This window comes from Carettochelys insculpta, chromosome 2 (genome assembly GCF_033958435.1).
Source record: "Carettochelys insculpta isolate YL-2023 chromosome 2, ASM3395843v1, whole genome shotgun sequence".
NCBI lineage: Eukaryota > Metazoa > Chordata > Testudines > Carettochelyidae > Carettochelys > Carettochelys insculpta.
In genome coordinates this window covers 50,360,901-50,380,895 of record NC_134138.1, presented here as the reverse complement: position 1 = coordinate 50,380,895, position 19,995 = coordinate 50,360,901, and the positions used below count along the sequence as shown (strand labels likewise).

At 40.9% G+C, this 19,995-nt stretch overlaps 1 protein-coding gene across 2 annotated transcripts in view; it reads left to right on the top strand.

Moving 5' to 3' along the window:
• SLC26A7 (solute carrier family 26 member 7) overlaps positions 1-19,772 on the top strand; it is a 147,810-nt gene extending 128,038 nt beyond the window's left edge. For both annotated transcript variants that reach the window (XM_074986957.1, XM_074986956.1), the window contains 4 exons: positions 3,536-3,639; positions 4,864-4,918; positions 5,005-5,108; positions 13,771-19,772. In XM_074986957.1, coding sequence (XP_074843058.1) covers positions 3,536-3,639; positions 4,864-4,918; positions 5,005-5,108; positions 13,771-13,806 — 299 coding nt within the window. In that variant the 3' untranslated portion in view covers positions 13,807-19,772. The remainder of the gene's footprint in view (positions 1-3,535; positions 3,640-4,863; positions 4,919-5,004; positions 5,109-13,770) is intronic.
• Positions 19,773-19,995: the final 223 nt, after the last annotated feature.

Genomic DNA, 19,995 nt, shown 5'->3' with positions numbered 1-19,995 from the left:
CCATTTGCATGGCCATTTCGAAGTTTGGGGCTAGTGTAGATACGGCCATTGAATTTCATCTTGTTTCCCCAGTGAATGCTCCCATTTGTCAATTCATTTTGAATTTATACCCATCTTCCAAAGTGCTTCCAGTCCCTTCCTGCTTGGTGTCTTCTGAAACTTTTTTCCACTCTGTTATCCAAGGCATGACGTGGTCCAAATTTGATCTAGGGGCCTGAATTACTTCAGCCACTCAACTGACATACAAATATCATATGTGCAGCCTTTGCAGATAATATGAGGAAATAACACAGTTGTGAGTCTTGGTTCTGCAGTGAGCTCTGCATTGGGTGGGCCCCTGTGCCCATTCAGAGCTCACTCCAGGATTGGAGTCTTAGGCTGGATCTATGCTTGCCCCCAACTTTGAAGGGGGCATGGTAATCAGGGTGATGGGAAGTTACTAATGAAGTCCTATGGTGAATATGCAGCACTTCTTTAGGCTAATGCTGCTCCCCGCCTCCCCTGGCAACTTCGAAGTGTCAAACTTCGAAGTGCCAGCACGCCTGTATCTGTGAGCACTTCAAAGCGCCCACGCTACTTTGAAGTGCCTTTAGTCCCCAAAATTTGAAGGAGTAAAGGCAGTTTGAAGTAGCTTGGGCACCTTGAAGTGCCTGCAGCTACATGCATGTCAGCACTTCGAAGTTTGACACTTTGAAGTTGCTGCGGGGTGGTGGGGGGAGGGAATTAGCTTAATGAAGTGCTGCATATTCACCGCACCACTTTATTAGTGATCTCCCGTCGCCCAGAATAACATGCCCCCTTCGAAGGTGGGGGCACATGTAGACCTAGCCTTAGAGAACAAGACTGAAAAGTGCAAAAAGATTAAAACTGTGCTAAAAGTTTATAGCTTTTAAAGTGATTTGCTGTAAAAGCCAAGAAAATGTAGATTGAAATTATCAGTGGTATCTTACATCCACATATGGAACAAACTAAAAGTTTGTTTTTATTTAAGACTTAAAATGCACAAACCCGTCTCATAACACACCTTGTAAAATGTCAGAACACAGTGCATAGAGTCATACAGGATGAACAAAGTGACCCCAGATATTATGCCTATTGTGAAAAGCTTGTTAGCATTCAGCCTGTGGAGGAAAGCATGAATTTGGGCTAGTATCTGCCTGTTACTCACTATTAGCCTTTATTAACTATGTTTAGTATGCTTATGTTGCATGAAATTATTTTATTTGGGGTGACTGAGTGCATGGTTATGGTTTTAAAGCACAGCACTCTGGGAACTTCTCCTAAAGACTATGAAGTAGTATACCAGATTCTTCAATGTGTACAGTTTACCTCCATGCTGCCCGCTAGCACAAGACTGATGTACTACTTAGATCAGACGTCAGTCCTCCTTGTGTGCTATCTCTGCACAGCAATGAATTTCATTTTGGGGTCCATTTTAATAAGGAGAAGAAAGAAACCAGCATATAAGCAGAGTTTTTAGCGTCACTAGAATAATCACCAATAGCCCTCAAGTTCTTCAAAAAAGATATATGTCTGGAATGCAGTTGTGGATGTTTGTGGTTATACCACTCAACTAGAGACTACATTTGGTTTTTAAATGCTGAGCATCATGCCAAGTGGAGCCCTGGAAGGAAGGCATATTATCACTGCTGCAGGTCCTCTCTCATCCGTTTTTGGCTCAAGGAACATTGAGTTATAGCAACAGCAAATAGTGATGTTGCTGAGACTAATCAGTTGGACTAGTTGGTGAAAGGGAGGAAATTGAAGTCAATGATCCAGCCACCCCTCCCAGCCATCACTTCACGACTTACTCTGTGTTCTGTATGCCTAGACCCAAAATCTGGGCTCTATATAAACCGTGTTGTATGTCTTCACGTTTATGTTTGGCATATGATTATTTTAATACATGAAAAATAAATCTTAACTTTGCTTCACATCACATCACAGCTATGTCATAAGCAGCTAAGGGGCTGCTCCCTATCACACAGAGGTTTTTTTTGGCTTTGATGACATTTTGTTTAGTTTCTGTTGTATATGTATTAAAAGCAATCGGGCTGCAATAAAGTTTTGCCAAACATGATCTTTTAACTATCACCAGTTAACTTTTATTGAAGCAAGGTACTACCCACAAAGAAAAGCAAATGTCAGATCTGTTCAGAGATGTCTCTTCCCACTCCAATGTCCTACTGTCTCATTTTCTTTTGCAATAAAGAGTATTTTGAGGAGACAATGAAGGTGTTATAGGAAAGACTGCAGTGAAACTGCTTAGCACTCATAAATCCTCTCTAGGTTTCCATAGCAGTAGTGTCAGGCAGGAGCTTGCCTTTGAAATTTATTACTTTCTTTGCAATGTATTTATGAATATACAGTTAAAATAAGCCAGTAAAGCCCTGGAGCTACAAGTCCAATAGTCTCTGGGTCTTAGATTGCTCATAGGATGGAATAAGTGCCAATATAAATTCATACCATGCTGGAAGTCTCCTCAAGAATTTTTAAATCTCTTTATCTGTTCTGTCACAGCTTTTAACTTAACCCATCATTATTGTCAAACTCAGGTCTTTTCTGAAGTGCTAGCTGTGGAAACTAGCTTTAGCATTAACATTTATCAACAACAGGATGGTGTCAATAAATATATTTTGCTTCCTACTTTTCTCCATTACCAGAGCCCTAAAATAGTTGGTGCAGTCCCTAGTCCAACAAAACAGTTAAATATGTACTTGGTTCTAAATGTGTGGGTCATCCATTTCACTTCTTTGGGACCACTAAGGGTATGTCTACAGAGGACTGAAAGACTCAGAGTGGAGCCCGGGCTGGCTTGGTTCAACTGAGTCAGGCTCATGGTGCTCAGGTTCTGAGACCCTGCAAGGGCAGATGGCCCCAGAGTCCAGGCTCTAGTCCAGGCCCAGATGCCTGCACAACTATTTTTAACCTCTTAGCCAAGAGCCCTACAGCCAATATGGGCCAGCCATGTTTTTTTTAATTCCTGTATAGCCAGACTTAATATACTTAAACCCCATCATTTGCTCAAAGGCTTTGCTGAACTGGAGCCTCAGTCACAGACTGATGTTTATTCATGCTTTGAATATGTACAGTGCTATGTAACTACTAATCGTTCTTATTACAGCAGCCACGAACGATTCAGGGACCCAGTCCATCTCCTTGTGAGCCTAGGCTCATTTGCTGCATGTTAGAATATTGACCAGACTAGTTTTGAAATTCATGACCAAAGAGGCTTCCTCCATTTTCCTAGGAGAACTTTTCTGTCTTCTAATCTTTCTCTCTGACCAGACATTCCCAGATATTCAGCCTAATTTTCCCTATCTTAATTTCATCCTAGTATCCCACCAAGACTGATCCTTACCAGTTTTTATACTATGGCCCTGGACCGAGACATACCCTTGCTTGTTATTTTCTCACTGTGTAGCAGAAAATTATGCAATATGATGTTTTCCATTTATTTTCAGAGAGATGTTATGTTCCTTTAGAGAGTTCCATAGGCATTCCACACTTAACAATATTTCTGTCACATGTATAGGTGAGCTGTCATTACAGCCGTGCCCCAACGAGAGATGTATTTTAATATTAGATTGCAGTGGGCTGACTTTCTTTGACTATACTGGAGTCTCTGTGCTTCTTCAGGTATTTGTGTGTATATATATATATATATATATTTATATATATGTAAAATAGGAGTCAAAGTCGCATTCTCTTCACTCATCCGAGTAAATCCAGGAGGGTTGTGTGTGTGAGGAAGGTGACCGTAGATTTGGTCTTTACACTGTATTGCGTTTACATTGAAAATTAATGTTTACACCTTTGTGGCCAGATTATCTGCAATCATTCCTCCAGTCCTCCACCCTCCCTTTTTTCATTGAAAGCCAGTTTCAGGCCAACATCAGACCTAGTCTAGTTGCACTGACTTCAGTGGGGTGTCATATACTTACAAGAATCCTGAACTTGGACCTTAGGCTTTCGGCTTTTATTTCTGTGATTTAATGCGAAAACAATGTTTTCTAGCTAATCCACTGGAACTCGGCTTCAGTGCGCACCACAGTTTGTTCACCCCTTTGTTAGTACAGTGGTTGATTTCTGGCCCATGAATGAACAGACCCCCTGAGTGCCACTAGATTTCAAATACTAAATCAGATTATAATAATGAACATTCAGCTATAATCATTAAAGCAGAAATTACTTTCCAAAAGTTAATTCTCAGTAGTGCTGTTGCGTATTGAATTTAGAGGAGGGCGTTTACTGGGTTGTAACTAAATTAGAGTGGCACAAACTGTCCCTAAATGATTTTTTCTTCCTCCACCTGACCTGTCAATCTTTGATCCACTGAGTTCTAGCTGGCCACTTGTAATGTGGAATGGATACAGGCAGCTGTAGGACAGATCCAAGTTAAAGGAAATTTCCAAATGAGACTAAAGCTGCTGAACATGTAAATGAATAGTTGGATTAGTCCTAAGTGGGGACATAAGTGTTGGAGCTAAGGATATAGGGGTTTAAAGCAGCCCTGCCCCCACCCCCTTGCCAGGTTTTAAATGGTTTCCATATTTTAGGGCTTATAGTTTGGTTCAGTGGCTCTCAGCAGCTCCACTATAAAAATTGTTCCAGCACCCTCCTAGCAGGAATGAAGGACTGTTCTGTTATATTTAACAGTGTTGTGCCATATAGGAACATTACTGTGCTAATAGCTTCGTATTCCGAATATTACAGAATAGCTCCCTCTGGTGACAGATTTTGGTAAAACTTGAATATACTTCAGCGTGTTTCTTGTTTTGTTTCAAATGTCTAAACTATTTGAATATGTTATTCTCAGTTAATTCTTCAAACAGTTTTGTAAAATCTTTGTCACTCATTTAGATTTACATGGATTTTAAGAACAGAAGCATTGACATGTTACTAGCACATTGTAAAGGCAAGTATCGAGCCACTAACAAATTTTTAGCTGTAGTTGGAATGCTCACATTACTGTTGTAATGCTCCTTATGTGTCTTATTACAGCTTCCTTGGTAAAAGCATTGCAGTACAGTGGGAATCTAGGATCTGAAAATCCCATCTTCTATGAATCCATTTCCTCTGCACTTGGTGCCATTCATTTAAACAGGGTAAGTTTTAAATAGTGGTAGGTGAAATCCAAAAGGTTCAAAGGTGTGGTTTGGACGGTTAATGAAAATTTGTTGCAGTGTAGAAGTCACATGCACTCAGTGAGTCTCTGGACACTAACCTTCCTCTCTATACACCCTCCTTCACCAAACAACTTGCTCCCATTATTAATGCTTCATGGCCGTAATTGACCACTGGCTCGTGTTCCAGCTCCTGGACTTTACTTATCTGATTCTCTCTTCACACCAGTGCCTCTCCTTCCTTTAGTGATGACTTATGAGCCTAAGAATCTATTGTGCTAAATTCAGATGCCTGTATGCTCTCATGCCTAATGCAGTTTCGATTACACCAAAACAGAGTTGCATAGGTAATTCTGAGTTTTCCAGCTTGAATTTAAATTGGCGTGGGAGGGCTGAAAGGCTGATGGGAGTGGGGAAACTTTGGGAAGGAAGGTGTTTTGGTGAGCCTCTGCAGGGGAGAGACCAGATTCTAGAAAGGCAGCAGAGAAAGCTATGTGTGGTGGGGAGGGAGAGGGAAGGTTAGTTCAGGAAACAAAAATTTGAAGCTTGAACTGGTTTTTGTTCGGTCAAAATCAGGTCTTGCATTCCGCATTAAAAGAAATTTAAAACCTGCTCGCTGCTCAGACTGTGAACTGTATAAACCTTTTGAATTGTAAAGCCTTTTAACTAAGTGTACACTAGAAATAGTGTACTTTCCCACAGCTTGACTCAGGAATACAGAGAGGGCAAGAAGCCTACTTAGACCTGGCTCCAAGAAAGATCAAACTATTCAGTGGCCTGGGTATTTCATCTATTGCTTTATAGGCCCATTCTTCTCATTACATTGGAAATACCTCCTCGCTGTCTGCCACCAACAAAACCCCTCTTCATTGATTCACACAGTTAAGGTGCATTGGTGGTAAAGTGTGGTAGGTTACAGAAGGAGAGAAATATGCTCAATTTGCTGTGTTTTCCCATCATTGTACACCCAGAACTACGACGAGTCATAGGTAGGTCTGCACTGCAGCAGAAGAATTAAGGTACACAATTCCAGCTATGTGAATTACGTATCTAGAGTCGACATACCTCACTTCAGGCTTCCCCACCCTCTCTACTAAGGGAAGTCGATGGGACCCTGCACTCTCGTCGATTTCTCTTACTCCTAATGGGGGGCAAGAGTACTGTGGTCAACAGGGATGCCCTGTATGTTTGATTTAACATATCCCCACTAGGTATTCTAAATTGAACTCTGGATGACCAGCTATGGCAGGGTTGATCTTCCTCATAGGGAAGACATACCCTTAGTGAAGAAGGGAACCGGGGAGCAAAGTGATGAACCTCAGTGTTGCTGACTGGGACGGTTACTTGTTATTCTGTCTGGTTTTGCATTTAATATGAGTGTTATGAGAACCTAAGCATCACCATACTGGGTCAGAACAATGTTCAATCTATCTCAGTTCCCTGTCTCCTGGGAGTGCTCAGTACCACATGCTTCAGAGAGAGTGACAGGAAGGACATATACTTGGCAGGTAGAAAGGTTGAAAAGTACTAGATTAGATTGTTCTTTATGCATTAGTCAAGGTGTTGTCACCTTCCTTTCTCCACCCATGTTCCTCAGAAACAAACAGGGCCAGTTAAAAATGCCCCACACAATGAGAGGAATGATCTTGTGCATCACTGGTCTTGGAAATATATGAGGTCTCTTGAGACACAATCCCTCCCCAAGAGCCACCAGGGTATTGCAGCTACACACGTGTGCATACATGCACACACACTCTCTTTGTCTCTCTTCCTCCCTTCATCCCGCCCCCCGCCAACCCAGACTTGACTTAAAGTTTTGTACTCCGAGTGGAGCATAGGTCATCTATAAGGCTTCTCCTCTTCACTCTGTCTCAAGACAAAACTTCTAGCTGACTCCAGGAATACCCCAGTTGTTGTCCGTCAGTCTCAGTAGATCTTCTCCGAGTAGTCTGAGGTCTTCCTCTTTTGTTTTTGCCTTGTGGGTTCCATGTGACAGCTTGATGGACTATGCTGGATGATGGTTTTCTGAGCGTGTGGCCTAGTCATCCACACTTTCGTCTTTTGATTTAAATGTCAAGTGGTTCTTGTTCTGCTCTGTCCCAAAGCTCCTCATTTGTGACTAAGTCTTGCCATTCGATGTGAAGGATGTACTGTGGACATCTGTTTATGAATGGCTGTAACTTGTGATTTCAAAGACTTTTTAGTACGCCAGGTCTCATATCCATGCAAGAGTACACACTTCACATTTGTGTTGAAGATCTTCAGTTTTGTCTTTGCAGACATTATTTGTAAACTCCATATGGGACTAAGAGTCTTGAATGCAATTGTTGCCTTCCCCATCCTGGCATTGATATCTCTGCATATAGTACTCCCCAAGTAGGGTCACCCCCTCAGTGTGACAATGTTTTGTTGGACTGGTTGATCCTCATTGTCTTGGTCTTTCCAGTGTTAATGTTCAGTCCAGTCATTGAAGCAGTTTTGTCTAGTGTTGCGGCCTTTTCTTCCATGCTTTCATGTCAGTATGAAAGGAGGGCAACACTGTCGGCAAAATCAATGTACTCTACCTGCTTGAGTTTCTGCTGTGATCCATTCTTTTTGATGCCTTGTCCTCTTTCCCAATGTTTTATCACAGTTCGCTATCTAGGCTGTTTTGGTATCTTCTCAAATTTGTTGCATGGTAGCATCTTCTGGGATAAGATTTGTCAGAAGGGCCTATCTGTTGGATAGCTCCCCTTGGAAACCTGCTCTTGTCTCTAAATTCTTTAGCTGTTTCATGTTTAATCTCAATCCCGGCTTGGTCACTTTTTTGGTCAACCTCTTGAACTTGAGTTTTATCGTGACCAGATGGTGGTCTGAACCAACATCTGCTCCTCTTCTAGCATGGACTTGTCTTCTACATTGACCTTCTGAAAGAACTGCTGATACAGATGTGATCCAATCTTGTTTTGTGACTGATGGTCCAGTGAAACCCATTAATCATTAAAAAGGTTGTAGATCAGTGTTTAAACTAAGAGATGGGGGAAAGCCTATTGGTGCAGAGAAGCACGTGGATCGGACAGAGACTTCTCTTAGGCGAGACTCCATTGATAGACATTCTTTAGAATTCAGTCAGAAAGAGAAGATAGGAGATGATAAAGTATGGGCCAGATCAGATGAGAAACAATCACATATAAAAGAATCCATTAAGGACAGGCATATGAATAGTGGTGGTTTTTTAAAGTGCTTTTACACAAATGCTAGAAGTCTGTCTAATAAGATGGGTGAATTAGAGTACCTCATATCAAAGGAGGAGATTGACATAATAGGCATCACGGAAACCTGGTGGAATAAGGATAATCAGCGGGACACGATCATAGCGGGATATAAAATATATCGGAAGGACAGAATGGGTCGAGTGGGTGGTGGAGTGGTACTGTATGTGAAAGATAATATAGAATCAAATGAAATAAAAATCCTAAATGAATCAAAATGTTCCATAGAATCACTATGGATAGCAATCTTCCTCTGATGGGAATATAGCACTAGGGATATATTATCGACCACCTGACCAGGACAGTGATAGTGATGCTGAAATGCTAAGGGAGATTAGAGAAGCTATCAAAATAAAAAACTCAGTAATAATAGGAGATTTCAATTATCCCCATATTGACTGGGTACGTGTCACCTCAGGACGGGATTCAGAGAGAAAATTTCTTAATGCCTTAAATGACTGCTTCTTGGAGCAGTTGGTACAGGAACCCACAAGGGGAGAGGCAATTCTTGATTTAGTACTGAGTGGAACACAGGATATGGTCCAAGAGGTAACTGTTACAGCACCGCTTGGAAATAGTGACCATAACATAATAACATTTAATATTCCGGTGTTAGGAAGAACACCGCAACAGTAACACTCTGGTATTTAATTTCAAAAAGGGGAATTACACAAAAATGAGGAGGTTAGTTAAACAGAAATTAAAAGGTAGAGTAACTAGAGTAAAATCCCTGCAAGCTGCATGGAATCTTTTCAAAGACACCATATTAGAGGCCCAACTTAAATGTATACCCCAAATTAAAAACCACAGTAAGAGACCTAAAAAAGAGCCACCACCATGGCTTAACAACCATGTAAAAGAGGCAGTGAGAGATAAAAAAACATCTTTTAAAAAGTGGAAGTCAAATCCTAGTGAGGAAAATAGAAAGGAACATAAACACTGCCAAATTAAATGTAAAAATGTAATAAGAAAAGCCAAAAAAGATTTTGACGAACAGTTAGCCATAAATTCAAAAAACAATAGTAAAATGTTTTTGAAGTACATTAGAAGCAGGAAGCCTGCTAAAAAAGCAGTGGGGCCCCTGGACGACAGAGACGTAAAAGGAGCAATAAAGGAAGATAATGCCATTTTGGAAAAACTAAATGATTCCTTTGCTTCAGTCTTCATGGCTGAGGATGTTAGAGAGATTCCCAAATCTGAGCCGTCCTTTATAGGTGACAAATCTGAGGAACTGTCCCAGATTGAAGTGTCGTTAGAGGAGGTTTTGGAACTAGTTGATAAGCTAAACAGTCACAAGTCTCTGGGACCGGATGGTATTCACCCAAGGGTTCTGAAAGAACTCATATGTGAAATTGCAGAACTATTAACGGTGGTTTGTAACCTATCCTTTAAATCAACTTCGGTACCCAATGATTTGAAGACAGCTAATATTACACCAATATTTAAAAAGGGCTCTAAAGGAGGCCCTAGCAATTACAGACCGGTAAGTCTAATGTCAGTACCGGGCAAATTAGTAGAAACAATAGTAAAGAATATAATTGTCAGACATGTAGAAGAACATGATTTGTTGAGCAAAAGTCGGCATGGTTTCTGTAAAGGGAAGTCGTGTCTTACTAATCTATTAGAGTTCTTTGAAGGGGTTAACAAGCATGCGGACAGGGGGGATCCAGTAGACATACTATACTTAGATTCCCAGAAAGCCTTTGACACGGTACCTCACCAAAGGTTCTTATATAAATTAGGTGGTCATGGGATAGGAGGAAAGATCCTTTCGTGGATTGGGAACTGGTTAAAAGACAGGAAACAAAGGGTGGGAATAAATGGTACATTTTCACAATGGAAGGGGGTAACTAGTGGTGTTCCCCAAGGGTCAGTTCTGGGACCAATCATTTTCAACTTATTCATCAATGATCTAGAGAAAGGGGTGAGCTGTTAGGTGGCAAAGTTTGCGGATGACACCAAACTGTTCAGGACAGTCAAAACCAAAGCAGACTGTGAAGAACTTCAAAAAGATCTCAGCAAACTGAGTGACTGGGCAGCAAAATGGCAAATGAAATTTAATGTGGGTAAGTGTAAGGTAATGCACATTGGGAAAAATAACCCCAATTATACATACAATAGGATGGGGGCGAATTTAGCTGCAACAGATCAGGAAAGGGATTTTGGAATTATAGCAGACAGTTCTCTGAAAACATCCACGCAGTGTGCAGCAGCAGTCAGTAAAGCAAATAGGATGTTAGGAATAATTAAAAAAGGGATAGAAAATAAGATGAAGAATATCTTACTTCCCCTATATAAAACTATGGTACGCCCACATCTTGAATACTGCATGCAGATGTGGTCTCCTCACCTCAAAAAAGATATATTGGTGTTAGAAAAGGTTCAGAAAAGGGCAACTAGAATGATTAAGGGTTTGGAATGGGTCCCATGTGAGGAGAGGCTAGAGAGACTGGGACTTTTCAGTCTAGAAAAGAGGAGGCTGAGGGGCGATATGATAGAGGTATATAAAATCATGAATGGTGTAGAGAAAGTGAATACAGAAAAGTTATTTACTTGTTCCCATAATATAAGAACTAGAGGACACCAAATGAAATTAATGGGTAGCAGGTTCAAAACTAATAAAAGCAAGTTTTTCTTCATACAGTGCACAGTCAACCTGTGGAACTCCTTGCCAGAGGACGCTGTGAGGTCCAGGACTCTAAGGCTGCGTCTACACGTGCACGCTACTTCGAAGTAGCGGCAGTAACTTCGAAATAGCGCCCGTCACGTCTACACGTGTTGGGCGCTATTTCGAAGTTGAAATCGACGTTAGGCGGCGAGACGTCGAAGTCGCTAACCCCATGAGCGGATGGGAATAGCGCCCTACTTCGACGTTCAACATCGAAGTAGGGACGTGTAGATGATCCGCGTCCCGCAACATCGAAATAGCGGGGTCCTCCATGGCGGCCATCAGCTGGGGGGTTGAGAGATACTCTCTCTCCAGCCCTTGCGGGGCTCTGTGGTCACCGTGGGCAGCAGCCCTTAGCCCAGGGCTTCTGGCTGCTGCTGCTGCAGCTGGGGGTCCGTGCTGCATATACAGGGTCTGCAACTAGTTGTCGGCTCTGTGTATCTTGCACTGTTTAATGAAAGTGTGTCTGGGAGGGGCCCTTTAAGGGAGCGACTTGCTGTTGAGTCCGCCCCGTGACCCTGTCTGCAGCTGTGCCTGGCTCCCTTATTTCGATGTGTGCTACTTTGACGTGTAGACGTTCCCTCGCTGCGCCTATTTCGATGTCGGGCTGCGCAACGTCGAAGTTGAACATCGACGTTGCCAGCCCTGGAGGACGTGTAGACGTTATTCGTCGAAATAGACTATTTCGATGTCGCAACATCGAAATAAGCTATTTCGATGTTGGGTGCACGTGTAGACGTAGCCTAACAGAGTTTAAAAAAGAGCTTGATAAATGTTTGGAGGTTAGGTCCATAGATGGCTATTAGCAAGGGGTAAGGTATGGTGCCTAGCCTTTTGTTGAAGGTGGGAGATGGATGGCAGGAGACAAATTACTTGATCATTGTCTTCGGTTCACTTCCTCTGGGGCACCTGGCATTGGCTACTGTTGGCAGACAGGATACTGGGATAGATGGACCTTTGGTCTGACCCAGTATGGCCGTTCTTATGACCTTATGGATCCTTCTGTGTGGAAAAAACACTACTGCCTATCACCAATCCACTGAAGGAACAAAAATCACTGAAGTGCTCTTCATTTTCATTCAGCTCCCTAGGTCTTCTTTTCCCATGGTCTGTTCTCTACCTGTATTTATGCTTCCAAATTTCTCATTAAAGTCACCCACCAGAATCAAGATATCCTTCTTTGCTTTTTGGTTCACAACACTTTGTAGTTCCTCATAGAAGTCTGTTTTACATTCCTCAGCTGCTTCATGGGTTGGTGCATAACATTGCACAATCAGTATCTTCAGCACTTTGGTGTAGAATCTGGCTGTGATGACACGTGATGATACTGCTGTCCACTCTACTGAAGCACCAGATGCCTCTCTTGATAACATCAAGTCCACCCCTTCTGTGTGTGGTGCACCCTCTTCTTCATGTCCTGAACAGATGATGGATTCCCCTGTTGCCAGGCCTAGATGTTCTGATTGTGTCCATCTTGTCTCACACAAGCCCAAAACTGCAAACTTGCACTATTTCATCTCTGCTGCAATCTTTGCTGTCTTTCCTGCTTGATACATGGTCCAAACGTTCCTCGTACCAAACTGGGTGGTTGTCCTGGATGAGAGAAGGGTCATCTGTGGGGCAGCTTTGTTTTGGCTTTTCCTGCCACACTTCATACTCAATCCATGCGGATTGCTAACTCCTCCCAAGACTTGTCTAGTTGTTGGTTTCTTTGTAGATGTTTCTGTAACTTTTGTTTTTTTATAGGTAGAATTGTTAACCCTAAGCCAGCCCCTTATACATAGGGGAGAGGTGATCCAAATTTGCATGGCCTCTGTCCTTTGACCTGTCCAGTTTGGGTGATCCTTCCAGGAGCTCTAGCTCCCCCTGGCATAGCTCTGTCATTGAGGCACGGAAGCCACCTCACCATGAAAAGGAATGGACCAACCCAGGCCAGTGGTTAAAAGCTACAGTTAGCTCATTATACTTGTACAAAACAAACCAGCGGTCATGTAGGCCTTTAAAGACTAACAAAATAATTTATCAGGCGATGAGCTTTCTTGGGACAGACCCACTTCTTCAGATCTGGCCCGGGTTGGTCCATTCCTGCACAGATCTGAAGAAGTGGGTCTGTCGCACAAAAGCTCATCACCTGATAAATTGTTTTGTTAGTCTTTAAAGGGCTACATGACTGCTGGTTTGGTTTGTTAGAGTGCAGACTAAGACGGCTACTTCTCTGATATTTAACTTGTGTGAAGAAATTGCAAACCTCAGTGGAGAGCACTCAGTTTACTAGATTTAGGTTTCTTGATATGTTCCTTGTTCTCAGTACTCATGAGGCTGGAAGCAGTGGGCAGAGAAGCAGTAAGACTGGAGGGGACATGAAGAAAACACCACTGGAAATGAAGTAGAAGGAGCTCCTACTGATGGAGATTCTAGTGGTGTTCCATTTTATGCTTGAGGCTCTCTGCAGGAGAGAACAGTCTTGTGCTGGCAGGGAGGTAGAGAGGCTGCCTAATGGTTACCTCCCACATCAAATTCTGTCATTCTAAATTAGCAAGGCTCTTCCTTGCATATCTGGTTTCCAGCGGTAATGCCATACTGTCTGTTAATGATGCCAAGAGGCATGCTGCTCATCTTTTGTTTATAATGAGGATGAGCTGTACTGCTTTGCTGCTCTTTCATGTGGGTGGTGATTTCGCAATACGTGATAATAAGGTGAATCTTTCTGTTCCTTCAATTTTAGAATTGCAACAAGCTCCGTGATCACAGTGAAGTGTGAAGCTGACCTGATGCACGGTGGCTATTTTGACCTGCTAATGCACATATCGAACTATTCCATTCCTTTTTCCTTACTTCTTTTTCATGAGATCATGTAGGTAGTATTTTGTATGCCAAATATGTCTATTAGACTTAATAATGTCACAGAGTTGCCAAAAATTTCTCCTCAGCTACACCTGCTGAGAGGGTGTTTGTGCAATGGGTTGTTCTATTGTGGATATATATAGTATTTTTTATACACATTTAGATACAGAATATTAGAAAGCAGATATGGGATGTCATGCTTGTATTATAGTGATTTATATTGTTCTAGCTCATTTTATAGTAAATTAATTTGTAATGCACATCTATAGCTTTGTATACCGAACAGTAAGACCTTATGAACTCTTGCGATGATCTACAGCTTCTGGTGCGGTACATGCAGCATGCCACATATGAAACTACATTTTGCTTGAAATATCTGCTTTAATCCTTTTCTCAAAGCCAACCATGTGCAATACATGTAGCCTTGTGCACCTGACCCAGTCCTGCATTTCTTGCCCACTTAATTCTTGCATACTATTTACTGCCCAGTGGGAAGGCAACCAGGGTTTTGGTTGCACAAAGAATATACTGGTTTAGTGCATGTTATCATGACTCCCTCTAGAGACTGGATTATTGCATCCTGCTGTCTTGTTAAATCAGAGGATTCCCTTACCTCAAGTGGAAGAAGAGGCATTTGCATTTGTTTCTAATGGTTCCAGATTTGATCCTCACTGATGTGTGTGGAGTCTGCATACATATGCGTCCCTGGCTCAAAACAAAAGAATATTTTGAGCCTCATTCTCAATAACACCACTGGCTTTAATGGAACTGCACAAATTTACCCCACACAAAAATCTAGCCACAACATTGCATCGTGAAACAGATTTTCAAAAGGGCATGTAAATTGCACTTGCAGGACATGTAGTTTAGTGGGCAAAAAGGCAATTGTATATGGCCATGTTGTGCTCACCTGCCCGAGTGCACATGCCAGTGTGGATCTTCTGTATGGAAACCGATGCATGAACATTCTGGGGGCATCGATTTGAAAGTCTTTTCCTTATGCAGTCTCACTTAGATTTACCAGAGTAAATTAGCATGTGCTGTAATGGAGTGAAGCAGCCAGGGTAGGTCTACACAGCAAAATTATTCTGAAATAACAGCTGTTATTTCAAAGTAACTATCCCAGCATCTACACAATGCAACTGCTATTTCAACATCATTTTGAAATAGCAGTTGTCTTATTTTAAAATTTTAAAAGAGGAATAGCACCTACTTCAAAATAGAGGCTGTTTAGACAGGCTACGTCTACACATGCCTCTCCCTTTCAGAAGGGGCATGTAAATAAAGTGGGTCAAAATGCTAATAGGGTGCTGGTATGAATATTCAGCACCTCTTTTGCATAATGGCAGCAACCTGGAGCATTGAAGTGCTCCTTTTGAGTTGCAAACTAATCATGTAGATATGGTTCCTTCAGAAGGAAACCCCGATTCAAAAGCTCCCTTTTTCCCAATGTAAATCAGTGCCTCATTTGCATTTTCAATTTCCCTCATTTGCGTTCCTCTTCTGAGAGAGGAATGCAAGTGTAGACACAGCCTATGGGTGTAGATACTGTATTTTGAAATATCTAAGTGCTGTTTCAAAATGCATTTTGTGTGTTGCTGTGTTATTTCAAAATAAGCTCTTCCGGAATAACTTATTTTAAAATAAGGCTGCTGTGTAGATACACTCCCAGAGCGCAGATTTTAATCTTTTTCTCTGTTAAACTGAGAAATTACCCACATTTATTATTGGTTTTATGATTAAAAATGAAGTGATTACTAGAGGGTACTCAAAGTGATGCGTTATCTTCTGCTTGCTTTCTAAAGATAAATATTACCATTAAATTAAGCCCCCAAAGCATTCCAAAATATGGCGGGATGACTCTTTCTATCAAATCTGGGGTGCCTTCAGTTCTTTATTTACTCTTTGTGCAGTCCATTTTAACCTGATTTGCCATTTAAGCAGAAGTACTGATGTCAGTCTCTCCTGAGAAATTCCAAAATTCCAGATCACAAAAACAGCACCCACTATTTACATTTTAGGTAGTTTGTTTAATTGTAATTAACTAGATAGTGTATACGTATCTGAATGCTCTTTTACTGGATGGAATCACGACAACTCCATTGTGTGTTATTGGTGCTAACCTGTTCACAGTTAAAGGAAATTCTTTTTAGTTCAAGTGCTACTGCTTGTTAGGAATCTGTCCTTCTAGAGCAGAATCATCTGAGTTCCTGTTCCATGTTACAAATGGTCCTGATTTGCAGCACAGTGAGAACCAGGAAAAGCAGAGAAGGGCAACAGAAGAGGAGGGCAACAGGTATGGATAGTTATAGAGCCTCAAGGGGTAGGCATCTCATCTCAAGGGAAAAGCAGTCCCGTTGTGGGACTAGTCTCTCAAATCTCAGAAGAGATACTTGAAAAGGGTTGTGAACTTGTCAGAGAACTTGGTTTGAAACGTGTGTTGGCTTTGAGTTTCTTCAGAAAAGATTTGACATTTGAACTTACATTTTCATTAGATTTTAAAAGTTTGCTTAAAAAAACAGAAAATAATTGACATTTTCATCAGAACTGCTTCTTGTTTCTACCAGTCCTAATTTGCCCAGCTAATTTGAACTCTGACCTGAGTTTCATTAAAATCTGCTGGATGTTATAGATTGTTGTTAGCAGCTGTGACAGACAGTACCATAACACACAAGTTCCATTACAACTGAAAACAATGTGCCATATGGAGTAAAATTATTCCAAAAATATTTGCAGCATATAGTGCTGCTGTATATTTGTGTATCTGTGGTGTACTCAGAATGCAAGAAAAATGTGCGTCTGTAAAAGGAACCAAAAATCCACAGTATAAATCTGTATCTTGAAATATGTTGGTTTATGTTGTTTATAGTTACAGATCTAATGGGGAATTTGTTGCTCTGTGAAACAACTTGCAGATGGTCTGAAGTTTCTGAGTCAGACTTGCATATCTAAATTGTTTGAGAAGGATTAATTAATAAATATTAAAAGCTTGTTACAGGGATGAATAGTACGTTCAACAGGTACAATAAGTACATCAGTGGAAGTTGTTATACATGATTGCAAGCAACGTTTTGCCTTGTTGAACTCTATGACAGTCTGTAACAATTGATGAATCATTTACTAAAATAGCTATTACTAATTTATCAACTCTTTATAAACTATTTATAAAGGGACCCTGAATTGTTGGAGCCTCACTTGTAATGCTGTCGTTAAGCTTTGCATGAAAGCAAGAGCTGATCCCCATCTTTATCTATGAAAGAGGCAACATGTCCTCCTCATAGTTCCAGCTCTTACTCACAGGGTATGGACTATGTTTTCTGAGAACTTCCAAATAAATTGATTAATGAATTTCACTTAGAAGGTAAGTTAAAAGGAGGGTTAAGAAATTCATCAGTTGGCATCAGACCGTGTTTTGTCCTGAAGTAACTTAATAATGGAGCAACATATGGGCTGCAAACTTCCCTTGTTGATAAAACTCAAGGAGAAGTGGCCCATTAGCACCTCTGTAGTCATAAGACATGAAGGGGGTCAGCGGGTTACACATTGTTCTAATATGCCATAAATCCAGTGTCTTTATTAAGATCATGAATTTTAATGTTGACCAAACTTAGGAATTTAAGCTAGCAGGCTCATCTTTTGAAAGTGGTGTGCAGGTTTCCTTTGAGGAGGAGATTTGATAGATCAGGTCTGGAGTGATTGCTTTGTACAAAGTGTTCACCTACAGTGAACATTTGTTCATTCGACAGCCATGACCCACACTTGAAGGGGGACCGCATCCTGGAGGAAATCTTTCCTGAACGACCCTCTTCAGGCCTGCAAACAACCCCCCGCTGCCCCCACCTCTCCAAATGCATCATCAGAAGCAAGCTGCCCATAGACCAGGATATCCCAGCTTAAAGTGGCACCAGGTCCAGCCAGAATAACAGATGCAAAACTTGCACACATAGCTACCCTGCTACAGTGATCAATGGCCTCCACAACATACCTGTCAGAATTCATGGGTCCTACACATGCATTCCACAGCATATGGTGGTGTACCTCAAACAGTTCACTAAAAAACCCAGTAACAGCTTTGTGGGTGAAACTAGACAATCACTACTCTCTTGACAGAACTCACACAGGAAAATGATGCAAAACAAAAGTGCCATGTCACATGCGGGTGAACACTTTGTGAAAAGTGATTGCTTTATGTTTGACCTATCGGTCCTCATCCTCAAAGGAAACCTGCACAGTACTGTCACTTTATTACAGATCATCACCTGTCTTCCCAAGGCCAGCTGGCAGGATGCAGGAGAACTCAGACATAAGTGCTCATAAGCTTCAGTACAAGACTGCAGACTAGCTTCCCGAAGGTTATTCAGGTGACTGAGCAGGGTATAGTGGGTGAAAATAACTCCTATTCAGATGCTCAGTGCAAAGTTTATGCACTATTTACCAACTTTTAGTGGTTTATTGGCCTTGTGATGGCCACTACACAAGGGTGAGTTTTACCCAGTAAAATGTTTTAAAAGGGACTTTGTCTAGCTCATCCGGAACAATACCTCTCAAACTGTCCCTTTTCCATACTCCAGTCTTAGCTGAACATCCCTGAAACACTGAGGGAACCTGCCACTGTTTTAGGTAATAGGGTTCTTAGACAAGTGATGTTTGGATGGATGCATTTGTCCTGCAGTTCTAGTGAAGACATGAACCTCTGAGGAGCTGATTTCCCTCAACTCCCTTTCCAAGGCATTTCAAAAGGAACTGGAGTCAACAGGCTTGGGGAAGCTTTATGTTTATATAAAACAAGTAAAGGAGGCATGGAGTAGTGAAATAAATGGGTGCTCTGGATGCTAAGTACCTTTAAAAATTAGGTCGCTTAATTAGGTGTCTAAAGATGTAGATGTTCAACTTTGCACTCCGAAGTCTCAAAGCAGTAAACCTAGCTTTCATGTAGCTCATGCAAATCAGTAGTACAGTATTCAGAGTTTTGGTGTATGGCACTTTATAGGAGGGCATTGGCTTGTATTTTTTTTAAGAAAATTCAGTATTTTCAGAGCTGTTATATTTATTTGACTTTTGCAATCTTCATTTTTAGACATGAATCCAAAATCTCTGTCAGCTGAATTATGATTTTTCCCCTCTTAGAATGTGTCTCTCAACACTTAACAGGTATCAGATTCTACTTTAAGTATTAGCACTTTCTTCATCCCCTGCCCACCCAAAAGACAGTGAAGATTACAAAGAATAGAATTCAAAACCAGTGTTAAGAAAAAAACATGGTGACAAGTACAAATTAGACATAGAATATGTAACAAGGGGAAGACTGTTAATATTATATTTATGCAAAATAAATGTCCTTAATTTTCCTCATATATCTTTCATTTTAAAGGTTATTTGGTCTGATTCCATGATTCAGGTGTCACAAGGTCTAGCTTTAGCTGTTTTGCCATAATTTATTTGAGAGATCTATATGCTATAAATAGATAATGTAATGACAAAAAGTATCTTCATTGTTTAATGAAAAGCTTAATGTGTCAATAATATGTATGGATATTGTTTGACATTAACTGGTTACCAAAATAAATTAATGAATTGGTGAATATACCGTATGCCTTGAAAATAGTGCACTCCTATGCTGGGAAAGATGCTTCCCGCTATCTCCAGAAAGTGTTCTATCAGAAATAAATGAATGAGTGCAGTTCCAGTCTGGATGTTAAATGGTGCTTTCATCATCACTGAGATGGATTTTTTTTGTTTTTTAGTAAAGAGCATATGAAAGCTGCACATTCCCGTATGTTTTCCAATACGTTTGACTGAGATTATGTTGTTTGTAATTTTTTGTATTAGCCTATGCAACAATAAATTTATATGGAAATAAATTGAAACATCAGAACTTATAAGTGGAAATGAAAATGTCCTCATTATTTCAGTACTTAACAGGTTTTACACTTTGTACTAAACACTCTGTAATGATGTATGGTGTCTTTAGCTTTATAATGCATTGCATCTTATTAAGGATATAGAAGGGTTGTACTCTATTCCGAGAATCTGCTTGCTCGTGGATTCCAAGGAAACTCACTTGATAGATACTTCTTTCTACCTCCAGATATCCAAACGCAGAAAT